At 38.2% G+C, this 22,011-nt stretch overlaps 3 protein-coding genes across 3 annotated transcripts; 2 read left to right on the forward strand and 1 right to left on the reverse strand.

Annotated features, from left to right (window-relative positions):
• Nucleotides 1–388: 388 nt before the first annotated feature.
• On the forward strand, nt 389–8,885 carry LOC148736809 (uncharacterized). The gene is made up of 4 exons (XM_088751004.1): nt 389–568; nt 7,682–7,792; nt 8,114–8,230; nt 8,537–8,885. Exons 1-4 carry the CDS (start codon nt 416–418, stop codon nt 8,729–8,731), a joined length of 576 nt encoding a protein of 191 aa, XP_088607130.1. The 5' UTR covers nt 389–415; the 3' UTR covers nt 8,732–8,885.
• Nucleotides 8,886–8,974: 89 nt separating this feature from the next.
• Nucleotides 8,975–11,256, forward strand: LOC148736810 (E-selectin-like). The gene is made up of 2 exons (XM_088751015.1): nt 8,975–9,323; nt 9,627–11,256. The coding sequence occupies exons 1-2, from the start codon at nt 9,086–9,088 to the stop codon at nt 9,815–9,817; spliced, it is 429 nt and encodes a 142-aa protein (XP_088607141.1). The 5' UTR covers nt 8,975–9,085; the 3' UTR covers nt 9,818–11,256.
• On the reverse strand, nt 10,917–21,016 carry LOC148736811 (adhesion G protein-coupled receptor D1-like). Its single transcript, XM_088749183.1, has 18 exons — nt 20,721–21,016; nt 19,309–19,338; nt 18,310–18,674; nt 17,923–18,112; nt 17,280–17,384; nt 16,557–16,644; nt 15,951–16,041; nt 15,411–15,460; nt 15,014–15,152; nt 14,769–14,863; nt 14,453–14,555; nt 14,198–14,348; nt 13,954–14,038; nt 13,678–13,744; nt 12,868–12,950; nt 12,606–12,726; nt 11,267–11,308; nt 10,917–11,093 (listed from the first exon to the last, which is right to left on the reverse strand). Exons 1-18 carry the CDS (start codon nt 20,749–20,751, stop codon nt 10,917–10,919), a joined length of 2,013 nt encoding a protein of 670 aa, XP_088605309.1. The 5' UTR covers nt 20,752–21,016.
• Between the last annotated feature and the right edge of the window lie 995 nt (nt 21,017–22,011).

Raw genomic sequence — 22,011 nt, forward strand, 5'->3', positions numbered from 1 at the left:
CTTACCAAGGGGCACCAGTGGATGGAGTTGCTGACGAAGTGCGGTTATCACAATGGTGGACTGGAACGACTTGTAAATCTATCAGTTTTCCCTTGGTTAGTAGACCAAGCTGTGTTATTACAAATGTTTTGAAAAGGAAAAAAAGTTTCTTTTCAAATTGGAGCCGTGTTCGCAGTACCGACCTAGCATTATCATTCATAAAATAAATATCATTAAAGAGTTACTTTTTTACACATATTAAAATGTTGACTATAAAAGACTATATTGGAAGTTTTTGAACGTGATTAGTTTTCAGTTTCAGGTCTGCGTATTTTGCTTTTCGAGATTTCAGATTGAATAAAGGAGATGAACCTGTGTAACTTTAGCGTTTTAGAAGCTAATATGCACTACCTTTTAACAGGGAAAGTTTTGTGTGATGCCATCAGTATTTGTAACGGCTGCTCATCATCACGCTGGACTGAAACGTGACGCTGCAAGTGTTTGGATTGAAGATGTCACGCAGTCCTCATTCAAAGTCTGCTTAAGGGAACTTCAGAATTATGCAGGATCTCACGAAGATGTTCACGTTGTAAGTATACATTCCAGTTACTTGCACTCATTATCTCCAAGGAGGTGCACCACTTTTTTTTTCTTTTATGTGTGCGTTTGTGTGTTTTGTTTTTGTTTTGGTTTGTTTGTTTGTTTTACTTTTGCGTGCTTTATTTTTCTTTGTAAATTGTGGAGTAGTATCAAAAGGGGGTTTCTGACACATTTTGAAAATTGCCTTGATTTTCAGGTAAAATTAAACTTTGTCCTGAAAACAAATAATTCTAAAAATGTGTCAAAACAGCCATGTTTTCCACTTCATTTTTAAAAAAACTACTTTATCTTTAATCTCATTTAAAAAAGTATAACGATGATTTCAGGGCAAAATCATCCACGTATTTTTTCGAAATTGCCTTCAAAATCAAAGCAAGTCTTTCAAATCAAATTGACGAATTTTAAGATTGCATTGAATTTCAAGACAAAAGTGCGTTAGAATCACCAAGAAAAACTAATAAAGACAATATCTCAGAAATAATCCCAAAAACTCATGGAGACTTATGAAGCATTTGGAACATTTTTCAAATCATCGAAATCCTTCAGGAGGTAACTCATTTTTTAGATGGAACAATCTGAAGCTCTTCTCTGACGAACCCTCGCTTTGGTCCGTCTTTCAGATAGGAGAGAACAGGCTCCCTTTCATTCACAAATACGTTTTCGATATTGAAGACCTGCAGAGACCATATTGGAACTGTTGCTCGTCTTTGACTACATTCTAACTCACCAGCAGCATAGAGATATCTCACCTTTTTTGAAGAGTCGAGTCTCTTTTCTTTAAAGCCAACAGGTCTTGAATAAGAAGTTGAACTCTTTGCGTCAACCACCTTTTCTTTGATTGCGTCAATTAGTTTCTTTCCAGTCAATCTTGTCTCCTCACTATTTGATGCTGAAAAAACTTCTGGAAGCCTTTTCACCCATTCTGTTGATCTCTTTTTGTCTTCGAAGTTTATTTCCAGGCCGTATTGGAAAGTAAAAAGACGCTCACTCAAGGTTCTATTAAATCGCTCAACTATCCCTTGATCTCTATGAACGTTTACATTTTCTCTTCTTATTCTCACATCTTGCTTTGCCATCTCTTTAGTCGTTTCACCCATAAATTCACGTCCAGGATCAACCTGAAGAACTTTACGCCATCTCAATGGCAATCTCTTGTAGTTTTTCTGGAAAGCCTTTGAGACCTCAGAAGAATCTTTTGAGGTGAGAGGTTCAGCAGCCTTGAATCTGCTCGCAACTTTGACCACTGTCGATGCATATTTATAGACCTTTCTTCCTCTAGGAAGTCTGTCATGAGGAAGGAAAATAAGATCAGCTTGATGAACTGTGTTTGGAGATTCAACGTGAAAAATTCCTCGTGGGATATGCTTTGGGCAGGCAAATAAATCTGCCAGATGGCCTGCTTCATCAGCCAAAGCCTTGCAACACATTCAGAAACTCCAGCTTCCTTTACCAACTTCTTCACTGCATCTAATCCCTTCGAAAATCCTTTCGGGCTATAGTAAACTCTTGAAAGTTTTCTTTCCATTTTCTATTGCGATCACAAAAAACGACTTGCTGCCAATCCCAAACCCAAAGCCATTCCTCCGACGTAGATCTTTTCACCTTCTTTGTGTTGTGTGCTCGGCTTGCAGAAGTTAGAAAAACGTGTCTCTTCTATATCAAGATCCTCATTATGTGCCTTGTTGTAAGGCTTTGAAGCATAATCTGTATGCTTTGTTCGACTGTCAGTGTCTATGAAAAGAAGCTTTGCAAAATCTCCACATTTCTGTTTAATATAGTCATACTGGAAGTCATACATAAAAGTCTTGCTGATATCAAGAAGAGCCATTCCACAGTAAACTGGCTTGTCAAACGTTAGTGATGTTCTCCCCATATGGATTGCGATGAGATTTTCGTCAAATAGTATGCAGTGCTGAAAGTTTGGTTTTGCTGAAAGCTTGTTTGCTTTCTTTCGATTGTTGACTAACCTCACATCAACTCGATTCCTGATGTTTTCCATTGTTTTTCCAAAGACAGAGTTATTCATCAACTTGAAGAAATCCTTTTCAAATTCGTTCTTTGCACTCACGCGCAGGTTTGTGTTGAGCTCGATATAACTTTTCAGGCAGGGTTCTTCTTCAAATTTGATTCCTCTGTGAATATTTTTCAACCTCAAACCCAACGCAAGGTTTGAGATTCTTGTGATGAATGATATATCTCTCCTTATCATTCAGATTTGGCACAAGTTCCTCGACTTGGGCTCTTCCCGCGCTTTGCGCATTGTTGATCATAACCCTCTCTGGAGCAAGAGGATAATCGTTGTGAAGATCATGAGGCTCTTTTGGATATTCACGATCAACCTCAAGAATGCACGGAATGTTTTTCCACTTTTTAATCTCTGCTTGTCTCATTCATTTGAAACATCTGACAGGAAGAGGCTTTCACATTGCGCATCCATAAAGATTGTTCGCGTCTAGATAAGTCAGATATTTTGATGGCTTTTCTATGTCAAACTTTTCTCCCATGTATTTGTTGTTTGTCCTTACATAGCGATTTGAGATCATAGATATTCCTTTACGAATTCCTTTCAAAAACATCACAAGCATGTCTGGATCACTCAGTAGCTCAGGCTCAACGTTTGTCACATTCAATGCTGCAACCTAAGCCAATCCAGGAGCAGTGTAATACCAAGCAGGGTCGAGACTGTAATTCTCAAGACAGACGTTTCTGAATTCCTCAAACACAAGATCATGATAATCACCCAAGGTCCAAGACCGACCTTCGGCCACGTTCTTCACTTTGAACTCATTCCAGATATTCTTTGAGGGCTCATAATCTTCATCAGTTATATCAGAGTCATTCAGCTTTGAATAAAAACTCTCTCTTTTTGGTGGAATTTCTGTTTCTCTGAACTTTTCAATGCTGCTCATGTAATCATATGGATACACACCCTTTCTTGAGACCAGCTCGATTTTGTCCTTGGAAACCTCTCTAGTCTTCTTCAGCATCCAAATGATCGCAATTGACAATGTAGTTGTTCAATGATGATAACCTTTTGTCGAACTTTGACTCCTTCGTTTTCAATCCATCTCCAAGAGCTTTGCCAAGGCTTTTCAACGAATAATTTCTCTCAGAAATTTTCTTTACAGATGAATTGTCCTGAGCATCAAGTGAAGAGATTTCTCCAGAGTGACCCAGGTTCTGCCATGAGTTGTAAAGAGAACAGCTCACTAGCCTAATATGTTCACTTCCATTCACGAGAGGATCTTTGAAGAGAACTGTGAAATCATTTGAATGTGAAATAATTGTCAACACAACCATTTTGATTATAAAACCAATTAAAATGTCGGCTTGGTTAAGAACAGATGAAGCGAAAGGAATTGTTGCGAAAAAAAGAACAAAAGCCTCGAATGATTTCAAAGCACAATACCCGAACGCACACCTGAGCAAGTTCAATGTGCAAGTAACATTCTTCAGGGAAAACCAGGGAAAAGCTGAAGTTTACTTGAATTGCTCCAATGGTGTTCAAACGAGCGTCTCAGTATCAATCAGAAAAGACTGGGAGGATGAAATGAAGCGAGCACTTGGAATAGCAGGGTTTCCCATCGAGGTTACTCTGAATTCTTCTGCAATTAAGGAGGTTCCAGCCGTTCTAACTCACAAGAGTGCGATAAGTAGCTTCAGTGAAGAGACTAACATATTTATTACCCAAACCAATATTTTAAAGCAAAGTTCAGAGAAATATTCACAAGAATGAAAATTCAACACAGCTCAGGCGCAGAATCAAAGAGATGGCTTGCGGGGCCGACTATGAGCTACTCGTTTCAACAACTCAACTTTGCAGTGTGGTGCGCTATTTCAGGCTGTGGAATCTCTCGTGAACCGTTTGACATGGTTCCAGACCAGATCAAGTCGTTTCTGCGGTTTCAAATTTATATCGCAGTCAGAAGGATTCTTTTAGAGAAGGGTGGAACACAGAGTGAATCGGCTCTCCCGGGCGACCCAACGCTTAGTCAGACAAATAATAACTACGACAAGTTATCGTTCAAAAGATTGTGTGCAGAATTTGGAACTTCTCCAAGCTTAGACTTCCGCTTCACAGAAGAAGACTGTTTTGGTCTCGGATCTCTTTTCATTTACGTCACTAATACTGGACCTATGGCAACTGCCATCCCATATCCGGGTGATAACAAGTCCAGAGATGAAGGTGGAAAAGCCATAAAAGGCAATTTGAATTATTTCATAAGGAATGACAACACTAAAGTTGATAAACAGTTCGATTTTTTCATGACAGATAAGTCAGAAGGCCTGACGCAAACCGGGCTGGGGAGACTAACTCAGTCGGTTGAGGCATTTTTTTTTATTTAATTCTCGGTTCACAAGTAAATGTCAGATCATCCATCTTTGGCTCATCAGGAAGCGCAAACGAGCCTCAGCGTGAGTTTATTGTTTTAGTTGACGATGCGATCAGAATGACAGACATCTCGAAGAGCGTACAGAGATTTTAGCTTCCGATTGATGAGGCGAAAGTCAGACTTGATCTTGCAATCTCACCAGGTAATTTGCTTATGCCCTCAAATATTCTTCTGAACACACAGAGCGCCGTCGGGTATAATAACAAGCTGAAGAAGGCAAGTTTCGACACGAAATTTGGAGTCAATAGATCAGTTAATTTGGATACGAAATCAGTCGGAGTTAAGCATATGAACGGGGGCTCATCAAAAATGAAGAGACCTACTTCTCACCTATCAAATAAAGAGACCGCGAGCGAAGCTCAGAAGACAGATCCAAGTGAAACTCTTGTGAAGACGAAAGCGTCGAGTGACAGCGACACAAATAATGATTAAATTAAAGACGGATTGATCTCAGTCGAACTGGTCTCAGCCCTCCGGATTCATCGCCTTTTTGGTTTGAAATCGCTCAACCATAAATATTGCAACACCCGTTATTAGAGTCCGGGCATTTTCTCTTAGAAAGTTGATCACTGACCCAGCAACTCTAAAACCGAAGCTAACTATTGCACCAACGAGACCTGGTAAAATTCCACCGATATTTTTTCCAAGAGTCTTAAGCCCGTTCCCCACCCCTAAGGCCTATTTTTAGTGTGCTCACAGTCACTCCAATCGTTGTTCCAACTGCCAAAACAACAGCTGAGACTTTAAAACCATACTTCTTGAAGATATTTATCAATCTCTCACGGAGTGATAATCTTTCTCCAAGTCTCTCTCTTTCATTCCTAAGGGCATCAATCCGCTCTTGATTTTCAGTTATCCTTTTTCTTGCTTGTTCTCGTATGGTGGGGTTTTCATTTTCATCACCAGAAATCTCTTGATCATCTCAAATGGACTGTTCCTTCTCTTCAATTTCTTTATCCTTCTGAGCTATCAAAACTTCTCGCTGTGGACCAAGTGAAGTTTTAATTTGTTTTGGGAGACTAGGATTCAACCTCTGCCTATTTAGGCCCCTTTCTTCAGTAGACAAAGGATCTACCATCTTGCCTTGACCAAACATCTTCACCTGCCACCTTTCTTTCTCACTGTAAGAAACCTCAAGTTCTGAAGCTTTTGCCTCCGGAAAAATACTAGTAAGTGATTCCAATGCAATTCTCATTTAAAGTTCAAACTCGCGAGCCAAAAATATCACCTTCAATGAAAGATGTCTCAGCCGTTTTTGAACACTATTCTTGCCCCCTTTTCATTGTCGTCATTGGAATTTCTTCGCCTGAGGGTCCCGGAGTTGAATTCTCATCTGGTTGAAAAGGTGTTGTTGCATCTCCATCATCTTCATCGTCGTCTTCATCATCATGAGTATGCTCTACTAGAGGATCAATATCTCCAAAATCTGTAATTTTTAAAATATCTATTATGTTACGTGCACGAATGACCAACAGATGTCTGCTAATAAAACATCTATAAAAAATAGACATCCGAGTACGATATAAGGCACGCCAAAAAAATGTAACAACAGGCAGTTACCCATTTTAACTATTATTTAATTAGTTTTACACTGCTTAATTTACTTAGGTTAAGATTAAGTTAAGCAGTTCGTAAAGCAGGCTTACAATCCTTTATGCCGTAGAAGTATTCATCGTCTTGATCAACTTCGAATTCCAACTTCCGCCGTCTGAAGACCACAACGCTTGGCTTTCTTGACTCATGGTATTCTTTCCGCGTACACAAAATTTTACGGAGGACTACATAGTGAGCTGTGTATTCTTTATCTTCTTCCCTTCTCGGCTATCGTCTTTTTCTTCTCTTCCTTCTCTCCGGATATGGAAAGGTCATAGCCTCGTCACATCATGGCTTGCACGAGTTGAGCCATCCGGCCACGAGGGCAAGCCCTCGGGCAAATGTTTTTTTGCACTTCTCACAAGCCAGCTTTTATACATATAATTTAGGTATCTATAATGTTCTTTTACTATTTAAAGCGCATTACAAGTATTTTTGGAAACTGCTGAGTCACACGAAAGAAGTTTCTGGAATATTACAAACTAAAGACAATTCTAGAAAGGTCTGGGATTACGTGACAGATTCAGTGAAAATAATTCGGTCCTCGTTACAAGTATTGGTTCAAACGCATTTTGAGATTGTCTTGAAAATCAATGCAATCTCAAAACTCGTCAATTTTTCTTTGATTTTGAAGGAAACAAATGATGCGTCAATCATTTTGCCTTGAAATCATCGTTGTGCTTTTTTAAAGTAAGATTAAAAATTAAAGTAATTTTTTCCGTTGCTCACCATAGAGTCTCCTGTAGCTCAGTGGTGAAAGCATCCGACTAGATCACGGAGGGTCGTGGGTTCAAATCCCATCTGGAAACTCGATTTTTAAAGAATTGTTTATTTCATCTTTACATTTTTCAAAATTGCCTTTAAAACATGATTATTTTGACACATTTTTAGATTGCCTTGTTTTTAAGGCTATTTTTGAATTTATCCTTAGAAATGAGGCAATTTTCAAACTGCGTCAGAAACCCCCTTTGAATACTACTTGTGGTTAATTTGCCATTCTCTTTTTATCAAGTGGTCTTATTTTTCAGAAACAAGGCTAAAGGTCGGTGAGCTACACTTGGACAGATTAACACAAAATTAAGTCATAACGAATGATCTTTAATTTCATGTTTTAGAAATGGTTGGCATTCTCATCTCTGCACAAGCCTCTCTTCTCTGAACACAAGTCGGTTTATTTTGCTAATTCTCAGTCGCCACCTGCTGATCACAACCGCGCTTATTGCAAGGTATAGCTGAGCTAAAAAAGTTTGTCCAATACCAATGCATTTTTTCCCATAAAAATATCCTTTTCGTTCTCGCCGACAAAAGCAGGTCCCAGAACGGGTGGTGTTATTGTCTTTAATTGTGAATTGAACCGTAATGAAAAACATCGTTCTTCAGTAGGTCAGTGTAAAACTGCCACATGGAGTCTTCATTTGAAAATCAGAAGAAAACAAACAAACTAACAGACCTACCAAGAAACAATGCATAACGAGCAGGATTTAAGTTGTCCCTCCTTCGCAAAGTTAAGTTAACTTTGAACTGGATTCGATCTGCTCTTTACATAGGATGTCTCCTTTAATCAGAAGTTCAACAGCACCCCGAATGTGTTTGTTTCTGCAAATCATTCAACCAGTGGTGGAAATCTGCAACCGATACATAATGGGATAACAGCTTGGGTTGAGGTAGCGTCGATTACTCATCATCCTAAAGTGTCAATTTTTTCCCGTTTTCCCCTTTCTTTTTGCCACGGGAAATCTGCTATCTAACTTTGAAGCCACACCTGAGTTTCAGCAGATGTTATTGGTATTTTTCTCTTCAATTTTCTGTTTATTACACTCTTTGCCATTTGTTTCGTTCGCTAGCTCTACGATATGTAATGGAAATTTCCCTCTCATTGTACTGCATTTCATTCCTTTTCAAATAATATTTAGTTGAGATTAACTCTTTTATTTTTGATGTTATTATTTTTCTTTCATTTTTTTGTTTAGTTCATCAATGAGACAGGATTCAGAGTTTGTCTAAAAGAGTTGTACGAGATAAAGTATGACCCACTTTCAGTGCCATACACTGTTTTGTCAGGTGAGAGTATGTTTGGCCCTGAAAGTGCAGAGGGATGTTTATCACAACAGAGGTTATTTTATCTGAAACATATTATTTTAAAAAGTACCTTTGGTTTTAACTGACCACCTAAAGTATCTCTGGATTCCACTGGTTTTCCTTTGCTTTGCCTTTTTGTTCTTGTTTTGGTTTTGCTTTGTTTTCTGCTTTGCTCTGTCCTTAGCCATAGAGAAATCGTACTACCGGTTATGAGCAAACCAACGTATAACTACAGCATATACGGCATAGATCCATACGCGTGTTGACTTTGATGCGGGCGCGTATTGTGCACTTTCATACAGATATATGCCAAACAGGGTGGAGTTGTTTCGACGGCTACTGCTACTTCACAAACCGCGCATGCACACCATGGCTTACCGCTGAGTCTAACTGCTCTGCAATGGGCTCCCAGTTGGTGACTGTGCACAACCAAGAAGAAAATGTTTACGTTCAGCATCGACATAACGGTGGAAGATCTTGGATTGGACTCAATGATCGGAGTGTGGAAGGATCATTTGTTTTGGACAAATAAAGAAATAAGCAAATTTAGATTCTGGGCTCCGCAACAACCAAATGACTGGAACAACCAAGACTGCGTGCACACTCTTGGTGCAAAGCATGGGTACGCTTGGAATGACGTGCCATGCAAAAATTGCTTAAATTTTACGTGCTTTACAGGTAATGAATTTATTGTCTCGCAAGTAGTTATTGTTTTTGAATAACACCCTGAGTAGTTATTGAAACTGAGGTGACCTTGATAAATGGAAACATGCTATTTCTTTTTCAATCCAGACTTTTTTCTTTACTTGATGGGTACTTCTAGTTATTGGACGTCCCTAAAGATCTCAGTCGCCAAGCTTTTTAATTTTTTCCTTGCTGTGGTAAGATAATCCCTCCCACCAACAAATACAGATCTTTTCGGCATTTTTTTATGATATGGTATAGGCATACACTTAAATTGTTATACGTTGATTGTGGCAGACTTTGACGAATGCTCTACACACACTGACAACTGCGCAGACAACGCAGATTGTACGAATACCGTGGGGTCGTACACCTGTACCTGTAGAGCTGGATATTCTGGTGATGGAAGAACATGCAATGGTATGACCAACTTTAAACTCTTGAAAGTAGAGAAAGTGTACCATTTAGCCTCTTTTATTTCTTATTGACATGGTTGTACCGTTCCTTGGATGCTTAAAATGTTTTATTTTTGTTATGTTATTCAGTGCTAATTCAATACAAGTATGGATTAACATCCTTAAGTTGGTATTAGATTTACCAATTACCCTTATTCAGACAAGAGATTCTCGAAGAGCTGAAGAGCGAGGTTAGGGGCTTTAACTGTCCTCTTAAATTTACAAAACTCCTGAGGCTATGGCCACCAAACAAGAAAATAATCGTGAAGGTGTAGTCTGATCGTCCGGGTGAGTGTAGTCCTGAGAAGGACTGTTGTCGGTGGCAGTGACTGACGTTTCGACAACCTGTGCAGAAGTCATCATCAGAGTCAAGTGAGTGATTGTTGTCAGTAGAATGTTCTTATTCCAGTTCGTGTGAAATGATCGGTTGGTTTTGCCGTGATGTTATTGGCTGTAAGACTCAAGTGACGTAAGTCGTTCGTGATTGGTCTGTTTCGGTCTGTCGGTAAAGCTAGGTTGTTCTTTTTCGGTCGTTTGTGATGTTTATGTCGTGAATGAGTCGTTTGTATGGGGCGGGTAGTTGTTGACATCTGTTTAGGGGAGTCTGTTCTAAGTTAGTAAACCAGCTTTCCAGAGTCAGTCGTTGAAAATAGTCAGTGCTGTATTCACATTCGACACTTAATAGTACTTCCGTAGAGCTTCCGGTACTCACATTCGACATAAAGGATACTTCTCATGAGGATTACTTGAGCTGTTTGTTATATTATTATAATTTGGATCAAATGCAAAGCTATCCGAGCCTCAGCTTCAGAAGGTTATAATAATAATAATAATAATAATAATAATTTAATATTTATATTGCGCAAATTAACATGTGGATATGATCAAATGCGCATCACAACACTTTTCGGGGAACTTTGGCCGGACTGCATCAGCAGTTTACAAACAATCGAAGGAAACGTGTTTGAAGATGCCCCCTCCCCCCAGTTCCCATTAAACAGGCCAGACCACATCACAGTAATCTCGTGAGTGGGTTCTTATCCAGCTCTTCTGAGTCGTTCCAAACTTTCTAAACGAACTTAATTTAAGATATACACAGGTCTAGACTGTGGAAAAAGACTACGATGCCGATTCAGATCTCAGGGACTTCAACACCACTTTCACTGTTATTGCGAGGCTGGACATGAATATTTCTCGGAAAAACGATATTCTCATCAGTTTCATTCACTTGCGAGGCTCGCTTAATGCTCGTTCCTTCATCTATAGTTGGGGTGACGCCAGTGATCCTTCTTTTAAAGCGAGATCTAATCTGCAAGGATAAGGTGAAATCAAAACGATTACAAGAGTTTTAAAACTGATCGTGCTTTGAATTGGATCGATATAACCATGGAATTAAATTTCTTATTAGAAAATCGAAGCCTATCTAGAAAGAAATCTGAAAAGAGGTACAAAGAGAGCTAAGAACAACATTGAATAACATACCTCTGAGTTTCTTACGCAGTTAAGGAGAAATATTAAGAGGCCCTGTTAAATCATAAAGTGGGATATCAAGTTAACGCCTGCAGTATAACTTTTTTTATTGCCTGTGTGTAGACTCATAAAGCTTTCATCTACGCCCTCCACCTCGAAGATCTACCGCCACCAACTTCTGAGAAAAAAATTTTAATGTCTGGCATCGAGAAAAGTGACTTGAACAAATTCTACCTCCTACCATTCAAAACCACGAGAGAAATTAAATTGACAATGTTTCAATACAAAATTAATCGTCGAATTTTACCAACGAATAGCTTGTTACATAAAATGAAAAAAGTTGCATCGCCCTCCTGTCCCTTTTGTCCATCTGAGCACCAGACCGTCTGGCATTTGTTTATAAACTGTAAGCAAGCAAGTTCTTTTTGGAATAGATTCCAGGAGTGGTACTCAACCTCTAGTAATATGAAACTGTCACTGTCAGAACTGGAGATTATGTTCGGAATTATTCGCTGTCACGCCTACTGTTTAGCCCTCAACCATCTCAATATTCTAAAAAGAAGCCCTGTTAAATCATAAAGTGGGATATCAAGTTAACGCCTGCAGTATAACTTTTTTTATTGCCTGTGTGTAGACTCATAAAGCTTTCATCTACGCCCTCCACCCCCAGTTCCCTGAATATTCAATTTCATGGTCAGAAAAATGTCCACATTACTGGTATTAATCACTAGTTCTCTATTTTTACAAGTTGCTTTACACTACGTTTAGCACATGGTAATCTACTAGGCACGACAATATGCGTGACAGTGACACTACTTCTATTGTAAGATCAATAATATAGGATAAATTTTATGAGATGAAGAAAACCATCATCATTGCAGATTCAAGATCGTGAGATTTGTTTTATGATTTAATTTGTTATTTTTAATTCCGGAAAATTAAATATTACTTTTTATTATCATTGTAAAGAGTGATCGGAATTTTTATTTGACAACATTAGAATCCTGATTGCCTGCTTTTTATTTAATTTTTTTTTTCTCGTTAACGTTATTTACTTAAGAATGCTATAACTGTTGAAAGCTTAATAGCCGTAGGGGTTCTATTTTCCAAGCATGTGGTAATGGGATAGAACGTTCGCTTAAAAAGGCAGTCGAGTATCAGAGAGAGCTGAGAATTCATAGTAAACAGTGGTGAACTTGTGCTCTCACATGAGTAGGGTGTATCTCATATGAGTAGAGATAAACTCTGATTACTGACTTCAACTTTGGTGAGATTTATCAAAACAGAAGTAACCCATTTAGCTAACACATATTGGACGGAATTCATTTAAAAAGATTTGTGTTTAGTTTACCTGAGTGGAGTTGAGAAGTGTGAAAATGTAGGCGAACGCTTTGTGCAAGGACAACAAAAGACCAAATAGCCACGTGATCCCTAGCAAAGGAATCATCACCATGCATGCCCTGACACCAACCCTAAAAAATCATGGAGAAAAATAAAGAAGACGATAGGTTGCTTTCATTTTCGTAAGTAGGTATTACTTGTAAAAGGAAGCAAAGAAAAAGGCGAATAGCTCACCGTGATTTATATTCTACTGGCGCCGCTGACATACTCACCTTATTTGTTCACTGTGTTTGTCTTTCGCCTGATGCATGATTGTTATTTCCTTGATAACTCGCCCCAGTAGCATTGCGTTTAACTGAAAAAAAAAAAAAACAACAACAACAACAATATGCACTCATCAAACTAAATCAAAAACAACATGATTTCGAGGTAGAGCTAAGTTTGCACTTAAGGTAAAGGACGTAAAAAGTTTGGCGCTTCCCCCTCCTTATCATTCCACTAAGTTTCTCAGGTTTACCAGAAAAGGCGTTCGTACACATTTATGTACCTGGGTGGAGAGGAAGAAAAGCACTGTACACACAAAATGTCTCGCCTAACAACACAAGACAATCAACCGTTAAAGTTTCGAACCAGAGGCCCATTTCTCGAAAGTCCCGGTAACTTAACGGGCCCGTAAAGCTGTTCTGTTTTCATTCAAGATGTCGATTTAAAAACTTTTGAAAATGATACAACAAAACTATTAGCTAAAGAAACAGAAAAGGACTGGTTCGGGTGCCCGAACCTGCTTTTTTGTCCTTTAAATTTTGATTTTAAAACATGGCCTCGGGTCCGTTAAGTTACCGGGACTTTCGAGAAACGGGCCCGTGGACTACTTAACCTGCCGTCCAGCGCGATAACCGCTTTATGCGTCCTCTAACAATGGGGTCTCCCAAAGGAAAACATAAACTTTGCATTTCGCGGAATACTATCGAACATAGTGAATGAAGTTAGAGGTAAGTGGTAAGAAAGAAAACATCGTCGCGATTCTAACTATAACTGAAGACAAAACGTGAAAGCGAATAAACCTTAAAAATTTAACTTACCAACTCAATCAGCAGAACGAAAACAACAAATATCCATATCATCCCGTTAGCAGATGAAATCCAGCAGCTGAAGTAAATTAGGTATCGGAAACTTTGATAAATTATCAATTAATGATTTATTATTGTGTACATGCACGTACACAGTATCCTCTATGCCCGGTTTGCTTACAAGTAAAAATCACAAGAGAAATAAAATAAAACAAACAATCGAAAAGGCAGAAAACGACGATTCGTGACAGACTCATGGATCAGGAGAAAAAAGTCCTCACTGCTTACAATTTTTCACTGACATAGCTTGTAATCCCCTGTTCGCTTCCTGCTGCAGTGCCCAGCGATATGGAGACGACGAGGGCGGGTAGACCTGTGTATTTGAAACTCGAAGTGATTACAATGTCAAACTACAAGGCTGTGGTGATGATGGTAGTGATGAGGGTGATGAGAATGGTGCAGGTAATTATTCATGTTTTGCTTTTCAAACAATTATCAATGAGAGTATGACAAGTTTTGAATGCATTTTTACCCCATGAAAATCCATGTGACACCTTCATCTTGTCGTTGATGTTGTAAACTTTTACAACAAATAGGTAAAGATAAATTCCTTCGACAAGCATCCAGCAGAAAGCGGCCATCAGGAGATACTGTACTAAAGCTGCTATTGTAACACAGGCAGACTGCACAGGATAGAAAAAGTGGCATGGACTGAATAAGTTAAGAGCAGGTTACCGTCATAAGGATTAACACAAAGAGACTCCACGTTTTTGATGTAATATCTCACCTTGTTCTCAACAGCACCAATTCCGGTTAGAAAGATAACTTGCCCTGCACCAAGTGAGGTGACTAGACTCACTCGGATCTGAGATAAAGGTCCCTTCATGTCTCTAATCAAAATTAAACAAATGATTTGTTAGAGGACTCCTCCATGTCAGCTCTATCCTCATTTTATACAAAGCCATGTTATATACTTTGGGAAACAAAAGATAATTTGACTTGGGTCATATCTCTTTGTGCGTCTAAGGTCATAATAGTTTTTGTTCGGTCTAAAACATCGGCTGGCTTCGGAATGCTTGTGTGGAATTATTTCATATACTTACGTAAGAAGAGCATAACTGATAATTGTTAAAGTGCTTCCAACTAAAGAGATAGACAAGCCCACGTGCGTAAGAATTTTCAGCGCCTTTTCGTCAGTCTTGAAAATACAAAAAACAGAGATTCAATAATCATAACAGAGAAAGGTTACGTACCATGCACCCGGTTTAACACCGACGGAGGGAAAAGCGCCACGCCGATACATGGTGCCTTTTGAAATCAATTTATGTATTTTTCGCAATATCCCTACCTTAGTTAAAGTATTACCGCTCGTTCCACTATCAAACTGCATAAGAACTGCGAAGTGAGTTAGATGATTGCAGCTGCACTCGGTGTAAGTTTCGTTCCTAGATTTTAGAAGACACCCTTGCCCTGACCATCTCGAGGGCCTGCAGAAAGCATTTAGAAAAACAGTCGTAAAATTTCCCTTCCCCCTTCCCCACTATTAAAAAAAATAATAAACGAAACAACTGACAGTTCGATCGACCACGTCTTATACGGAGGTCTGAGAAAGAGGAAAATGAGTAAGAAGTGAGCATACTATATGATGTACCACTCACAAAAGCCTCACCTGTATGAAAGATGAGTCCTCAAGAAATTTGATAATTGGAGTGAACGATGTCATTAGTTAATTCAAAGTTATTTACCTGTTCTCGACAGTATTCCAAAACATGCAGCTTCTGTCCAAAGTTGCAGGCTGAAACCGTGAAATTACAATTAGTGTTAAGTAATTCAGCGTCTTGCGGGCCAATAAGGAGGTAGGAGTGCTCCCGCCGCATTTTTTTCAGACCCCACCCCCATTTGTGATACATCTGAAGAGTTGCTTCCCAATATTTCTAGTCTAATTTGCCTCTCTTTGAGAGGCGCCCTAAAAAGAACTAAGGTCTTGAAGTATTAAAAAAACTAACACTAACAATTTAAGGTAAAATAAAGTCCACCATAACAACAACAACAAAAATGACAACAAAAGTCAACCAAAATCAAGACTAAAAAGAGGAAACAATTGGATATATAGAAATAGAAACAACGAAAATGCATACAGAAACACGGATGGTACAGGAGAGATGCGTTAAGAGAGAGAATTTGCCAAAGTTTGCTCATATTATCCAGATATACTAAAGCTGTTTAAACTCTTTTAAATAGTTACAAACATGGCTGCAACTGTCTCTTGGTTAAATACAACTTACCTTTAGGTTTTTAAATCTCAACGTGATATTCTTCCTGAGTTTGGTGTTCCTTGGCCATATCGTTGCAGACAAGATAAAGGTGTTGATGTTCCTAACCATGATTCCCAATAATTTTGCAAAATGCTTAGATTAAAAAAGCTATTGTGTGCACTTATTTCATCACAAGTCTTGAAAACTCCGTCGAAATTTCTTTATGGACCAAAGTCGACAAAGCGAAGTTTCTTTATGATCCAAAGACGACAAAGCGGAAATCCTTAATTCCTAGTCTATCTTTTTAATATGCATTCAATTTTTTTTTTCTATGTATATCATTCAGATGTCAAAAGTCACTCGAAAGACCAACAAATAAACAGAAAAACAAGACAAATAAAAGTAGACGAAAAAAAAAAGATAAATGTTCTTAAAGACAAAAAGAAAATTGATAAAAATTTATTAAAAGAAAATTGATAAAAATTTATTAAAAGAAAATCAAAACAAAAGCGAAACAGAAATTCAATCTGGGATCGAGCACATTCCTCTAAACTTGCCTGGTGTAGCTTATCTACACACCAAAAGAGAGCTATAAAAACATGAAGATACTATATATAGAACTAGGTTTTAGCAAACCTTCGTTCGCTGAAAGAGGCAGAGTTGGCTTGGTTCGGTTGGAATATTTCATGGAGATCTTTGTAAATGACCGCAAGTGCCACTGATCCTAAGACGTAATAGTGGAGGCAATTTTAATACTACTGGTCTAATAATAAAAAGAAGGACAAGCAATCACGACTTTAAGACCTTACAAGCCAAGTGGCTAATTCAAATGGTATGCCTTACGTTTGAATAGGAATAAAATATATCGATCTACAGACAAATAAACAAATAAATATAAACAAACAACCAGATTAAAATCTCAGTCATTCAGTTTGAATTTTCCTTCGTACATGAAACCCAGCCCCCTTCTGACCATAGCCCTGATAATCAAAATATAACAAAATCTTCGAACCTGATTGGTTATCACTAGCCTGATTTATGCACTTATAGGACAGTGTATGCTTCATGCTTGTAATTGGGCAATGTAATAGGAAGGTTAAAGGGATACTATGAAAGTAGACAGGACGTGTTATGTGCGCTCGCTGTTGCCGCGCTTTTCGCCGAGTTCAATGTTGTTGTTGCTATTTCTGTTTGTTTGTTTTTCTTCTGAAAACATATTACTTATGTTTAGTTTATTTTCTTAAATTTGTCATAGATTTTATTAATTGGCAACAGGACTTCGTGTCGTCTAATTCTTTGTTTGATTAAAGCCCGAGTTGGACTACTTTTAAAAAAATGAAAAATATGTAACTCTCCAACCGTTATCCAAGCCTGCAGTGGGAAGGCTGAGAGAGTTTTCTCCTTTATCATCCCCAAGTTGGACATCACTCTCATTTTCGTTAAAAACCTTCCTGACCAAAATATCTGATGAAAAAAAAAAGTATTTTAAGCGCAGGCCAAAATAAATAAGGATGCTTTCGTATTAGTCACAAGTTACCGTTCACGAAATATTTAGGCCTAGAAGGTCTGAAAACCATTACTTAGAAGAAGTCAAAGCAAGCACTTTGGAATGATCCCTAGTCAAAGGAGTGTTCTCAATTTGAACTTCGGATAAAGTGTGGGTGATCATTTTTTAATCATAAAACATGTATTACCGCGACGGATTCGAAAGTTTTTTTTTCTTTAACACACTCTGTTGCGAAATTGTATGGTATTGAAAGACTCCTTAGATACAATCGGTGCGCGATAGGAATTCGCTGGTATGAACAGCCTTAATGGGGGTTTTATACATGTCGCCAACAGGACGCGATGAAGGGTTGATGGAGACAAAGCTTTCAACCAAAGTCAATAGTTTAAAGCAAGTATTGCCCTAGCGGATTTTTCTAAAAATGCCATGAAAAATGCATGAAATCGGTATCAGAAATCAAGAAAACTCCCAAATCAGCTTTTAACATTTACTCACCTGCATGTTCACTACTGATATAAATCTCAGGTGTGGTTTGATTAAGATGGTGTTGTGAATAATTCCCGATGAACTCCTCCAAATCAGTAACGGAGAGAAGAGCACGCTCCGTCTTTTCTTGATTTATTTTAATTCCAGAAGGGCTTATCACTTCTTCTAGGATGGTGTCGACAAGTGTCTTGCTTGGAAACTGAGAAGGTTAAAAATAAAAAAGTTTTGAGCAGGAATAAGACGGTGGTTAACGTATGTCATCTAGTAGCCTTACTCGTGAAGGAATAGTTAAATGAATGGAATTCAACATTTATGCAAAAGCTCTGTAAAGAGTGAAAGGAACAATAAGAAAAATTGGGCGCTAAAAAATGTCACACAAGAATTAAATGCACGTACTTCGATTGCTGATGTTAGCTTAATGGAAAGAAAATGCGGTTTCTCTGCCCAGCATTGTTTCACTGTAATACTTCCCATATACGACGAGTCTGTTCTATTTGTCATGATGATAGAGAGGTGTCTGAGAGGCCTCAGGCATCTCCACATTTTCTTACAGCGCGAAGTCCAACTGGACGACTGTCCGAAACAAGACGCCAACTGCTCACACCAAGATTTACAACATTCCTTGTCAATAGGTGGTTCTGTTTCTTTGAAACATATCAGCTTATGCCAGTTCTGACGCCATGGGCCAGTCTTCTGCAGGCACTCCGTACCGTTAAGTGCTGAGTGACTGAGATTTTTGTTATGGATGGAGCAATGACTACCTGCGTTAGAAAAGTGAACATTTAGTGGAAGCATTTAAAAATGTCAACGATGTTCCTCGTTTGCACACATACTGTATTTTATTTCTTTTATAAAATACATTTTTTTGTAGATCATTTTTATTTCCACTCACGTCCTGTTCCATGGACTTTCAGAAACAAATTATAATCGGTAGAGAACCCCAAGAAGTTTTTGATTGCTTTTGTCTTTCTGTTTTTATCGCTTTTCACTCATTATCAGTATTATTGGTCTGTAGAGAAAATCTCAGAGTTATTCGATGTTTAGACCCTCAGTTTTTTCTGACTTCACTTATCTTTTCTTATTAATTTTTTAATTAATTTTTTTTTTGGGGGATGGTGACCCGCTTTAAGATTGAAGTTACAGTGTAAAGTTTATAGGCCAACACCTTCCCCTGTTTTTTTGTTTTTTTGTTTTTTGTCTTTTCTTACATCTTTTGAAGGGACAATTACCAGCAATAAAAAATCATTGATTTTCGCGAGTAGTTCGCTTCTTAAGATTTAATTAGTGATAGATGATACATTTAGGGTCAAGCCTTGACGGCAGAGGTGAACACCTCAGACAATGTCGATCTCTTAAAATGTCCTATTCCCTTTTTCCTACAAAGAAATTACAAACCTTGTGCTGAAATTAGCATGATCTTAGTCGCTGTGGGAGAGATGAAACCAGACAAAATGTAAATCACCAGTCATAAATAATAACTCCCTAATTCATAACCATGACGAGGCAAGGGGGGTGGAGTGGGGGGAGGAAGGGGGATTTGGCAGAAGAATCAATTGCGAGGCAAGCACTACGATAATAAGATACCCATGGAAATGTGGTCTTAAAACGATCAAATGTTAGAGAGTTAATTTTCCCGATGACGTAATCTCTAGCGGAACATCTGTAGAGTTTTTCATTAATCCTCATTTATGAAAAAAACCTGCCGTCGCAAATTAAAAAAAAGTAAACCATCAAATCTTTTTTTCACCACTAATAAAGGGAAACGTGTCAGTGGAAAATTTGACACACGAAATACCGCCCGTGTTAGAAATGCACCTTCACGGCGACAGTAAATAGACTGAAGTGTGTCGCCGCTATGAGTTTGTTAAGTAGAAAGAAAATGAATTACAACCATTAAAGCGGAGTTCTAGCGACTCATAACATAGTTACCGGTATATTTGAAATATGTAAGACCATTTTTTTTTGTTTTCTGAGCTAACTATTCCTTGAAAAGATTTGGATATATCTACAAAGTTGAAATGGTAAATTGGCCACCGTAATGATTACAAAAGCTGACGTTTTGAGCGTTAGCCCTTCGTCGGAGCAAGTCCGTTTCACTTCGACGAAGGGCTATCGCTCGAAGCGTCAGCTTTTGTAATCATTACGGTGGCCAATTTACCATTTCAACTTTGTTGATATATCCAAATTATTTCGTTACTCCCACCGACGCAGCCCCAAACAGTTTCTTTCGAAACTATCAGCCTTTATTCCTTGAAAAGGTTTTTGTCACGGGAGAGCGCCTGTCTCGACAGAGGGGTCTAGAAAATACATCTGTTTGAAAGGAGATCGCCGTTACGTTTTGTCCTCACTCGGGCGAAGGACTACGTTTATTGTAAGGAGGAAAATTAGGATAACATGGTAGAGTTAAATGACCACATATAAAAGAGATTAAACACAGAGCGAATCATACACAAGCCGCCGAGAAATTTTAGAAAAAGGAGTAGATTAATTTGTTGTGTTCCGGTATAGGTAAATTTTTCTACCTACATTTAATTTGCATCTTGTTTGTAATTCGCTTTTACTCATAGTTAAGAGATGACAAAAGGGAACATCTAAAATAGAAAAAAAAGCTCCCGTCTTTCCAATTGTTTTTATTTCTTCCTATTTCTTTTTCCTCACCAGATTTTCACGCCTATTAAGTGCGTCAATACAAGCATCAAGAAATTGTGAAAGCATTCTGTAATAATATCAGAGCGAAAACGTAACAGGAAGTCACTAAAACTGCCTCTAGCTACGCTACACCGAATTGGTTTGATACAAGTACTTACCAAGAACGATCAATAGTCCAAGCAATGGCATTTTTTTGAGAAACTCCGTCCAGGTGAAAGGATTTTCCCTTATATCTAGGAATCTAAGATAATCCGGCGATAACAATATCGACAACCGCAAATTTGCCCAAGCGAATTAATATCTCTTATTCAAACTGCTGTAATACAATCGAGAGAGGGTAAAATAAAGAAGGGCCAGTCTCACTGAGCGCGGAGTGAGACGCTAAACGGTTAGATTCAATGCTTTGTTTTCACATTATGGCTTGATAACTTAGCTTTTAAGCTCGTAGATCAATTATAACTTCTCCGACGACATATTGACATTACTACGCGCCTTAACAGGTGGATAATGGATAGAATAATTTCGGTCCGTATCAAATGGCAACAGCTTTGTAAAAAGAGGGGTTTTTGGAGGTTTTATTGAAGTTTTGTTTTCGTTTAGCATTTGTATTAGCCTCGTATTCAGTTTCTTCAAGCAACATAAGTGTGAATTTGTGCTTGTTCCTATCGAGTACTTGCTATAGATTAAACACAAAACAATACAAAGCTGAACAGAAACGATACCTAATATTCAAATGTCACCATTCTATGTTTTTTTTTTTCACTTGAAAGCAGTCAGGGCATGCCCTATGTTGACAATCACTATCGCAGTCTGATTGGTTTTTGGAAATAAGTTGACAAACAATTGTCTGTTGCGTTGACGATTATTTTCACTGCTATTATCAGACCATGTTCATAGGAAGCAAAATATATAGTGCAGAAAATAATTGCAATTTTTATTAACGCAGTCTGATTGGTTTTACCAAATAGTTTGACAAGCAATTGTCTGATTGTAATTTCCCCATTACACTTTTGAGAGGAAAAGAGCATTTGTTTGTTTGTTTTTGGCAGATTTGCTTCTTTTTTTTTTTTTTTTTTTTTTTTTTGTAGTTAAAAGGTGATAACAATTCGAACATCCCATTGCACGAACATAACACTTCCTGAATGTATCAAAACCAGGTTCGATTATCTAACATTGTTATTTTTATTGATTTTTCCCGTTAGAATCCTTTCGAAGAGGGAAAAAGATCGGTTTGGGGACTTATTCATTCAGCTACGCAACGCCCAGTCCGCAGATGGCCCACGCATACGCAGACCCCAGGACGTTTTACACTCTGTCATTTATCCTACCCTTATAGCTTTTGGCAGAACCAGGGCAGTTAACTTTAAAATAGTGTTAAGGAGCCAGCCAAAGCGTTTCACGTATAGAAGAGAAGAAACCCACTCTCTTAAATGACATGCTAAGATCACT

This window comes from Stylophora pistillata, chromosome 2 (genome assembly GCF_964205215.1).
Source record: "Stylophora pistillata chromosome 2, jaStyPist1.2, whole genome shotgun sequence".
Lineage (NCBI taxonomy): Eukaryota > Metazoa > Cnidaria > Anthozoa > Scleractinia > Pocilloporidae > Stylophora > Stylophora pistillata.

Bases quoted from the DNA above. Each gene is read 5' to 3' on its own strand.
- LOC148736809 (XM_088751004.1), top strand. From the start codon at position 416: ATGCCATCAGTATTTGTAACGGCTGCTCATCATCACGCTGGACTGAAA. The intron at 569-7,681 runs GTAAGTATACAT...TTCATGTTTTAG, and splicing joins CTCACGAAGATGTTCACGTT to AAATGGTTGGCATTCTCATC. The intron at 7,793-8,113 runs GTATAGCTGAGC...CTCTTTACATAG, and splicing joins ACAACCGCGCTTATTGCAAG to GATGTCTCCTTTAATCAGAA.
- LOC148736810 (XM_088751015.1), top strand. From the start codon at position 9,086: ATGTTTACGTTCAGCATCGACATAACGGTGGAAGATCTTGGATTGGAC. The intron at 9,324-9,626 runs GTAATGAATTTA...TGATTGTGGCAG, and splicing joins AAATTTTACGTGCTTTACAG to ACTTTGACGAATGCTCTACA.
- LOC148736811 (XM_088749183.1), bottom strand. From the start codon at position 20,751: ATGCCATTGCTTGGACTATTGATCGTTCTTG. The intron at 14,349-14,452 runs GTGAGATATTAC...TATCCTGTGCAG, and splicing joins TTGGTGCTGTTGAGAACAAG to TCTGCCTGTGTTACAATAGC. The intron at 11,309-12,605 runs GTAAACTAAACA...ATGATTTAACAG, and splicing joins CACTTCTCAACTCCACTCAG to GGCCTCTTAATATTTCTCCT.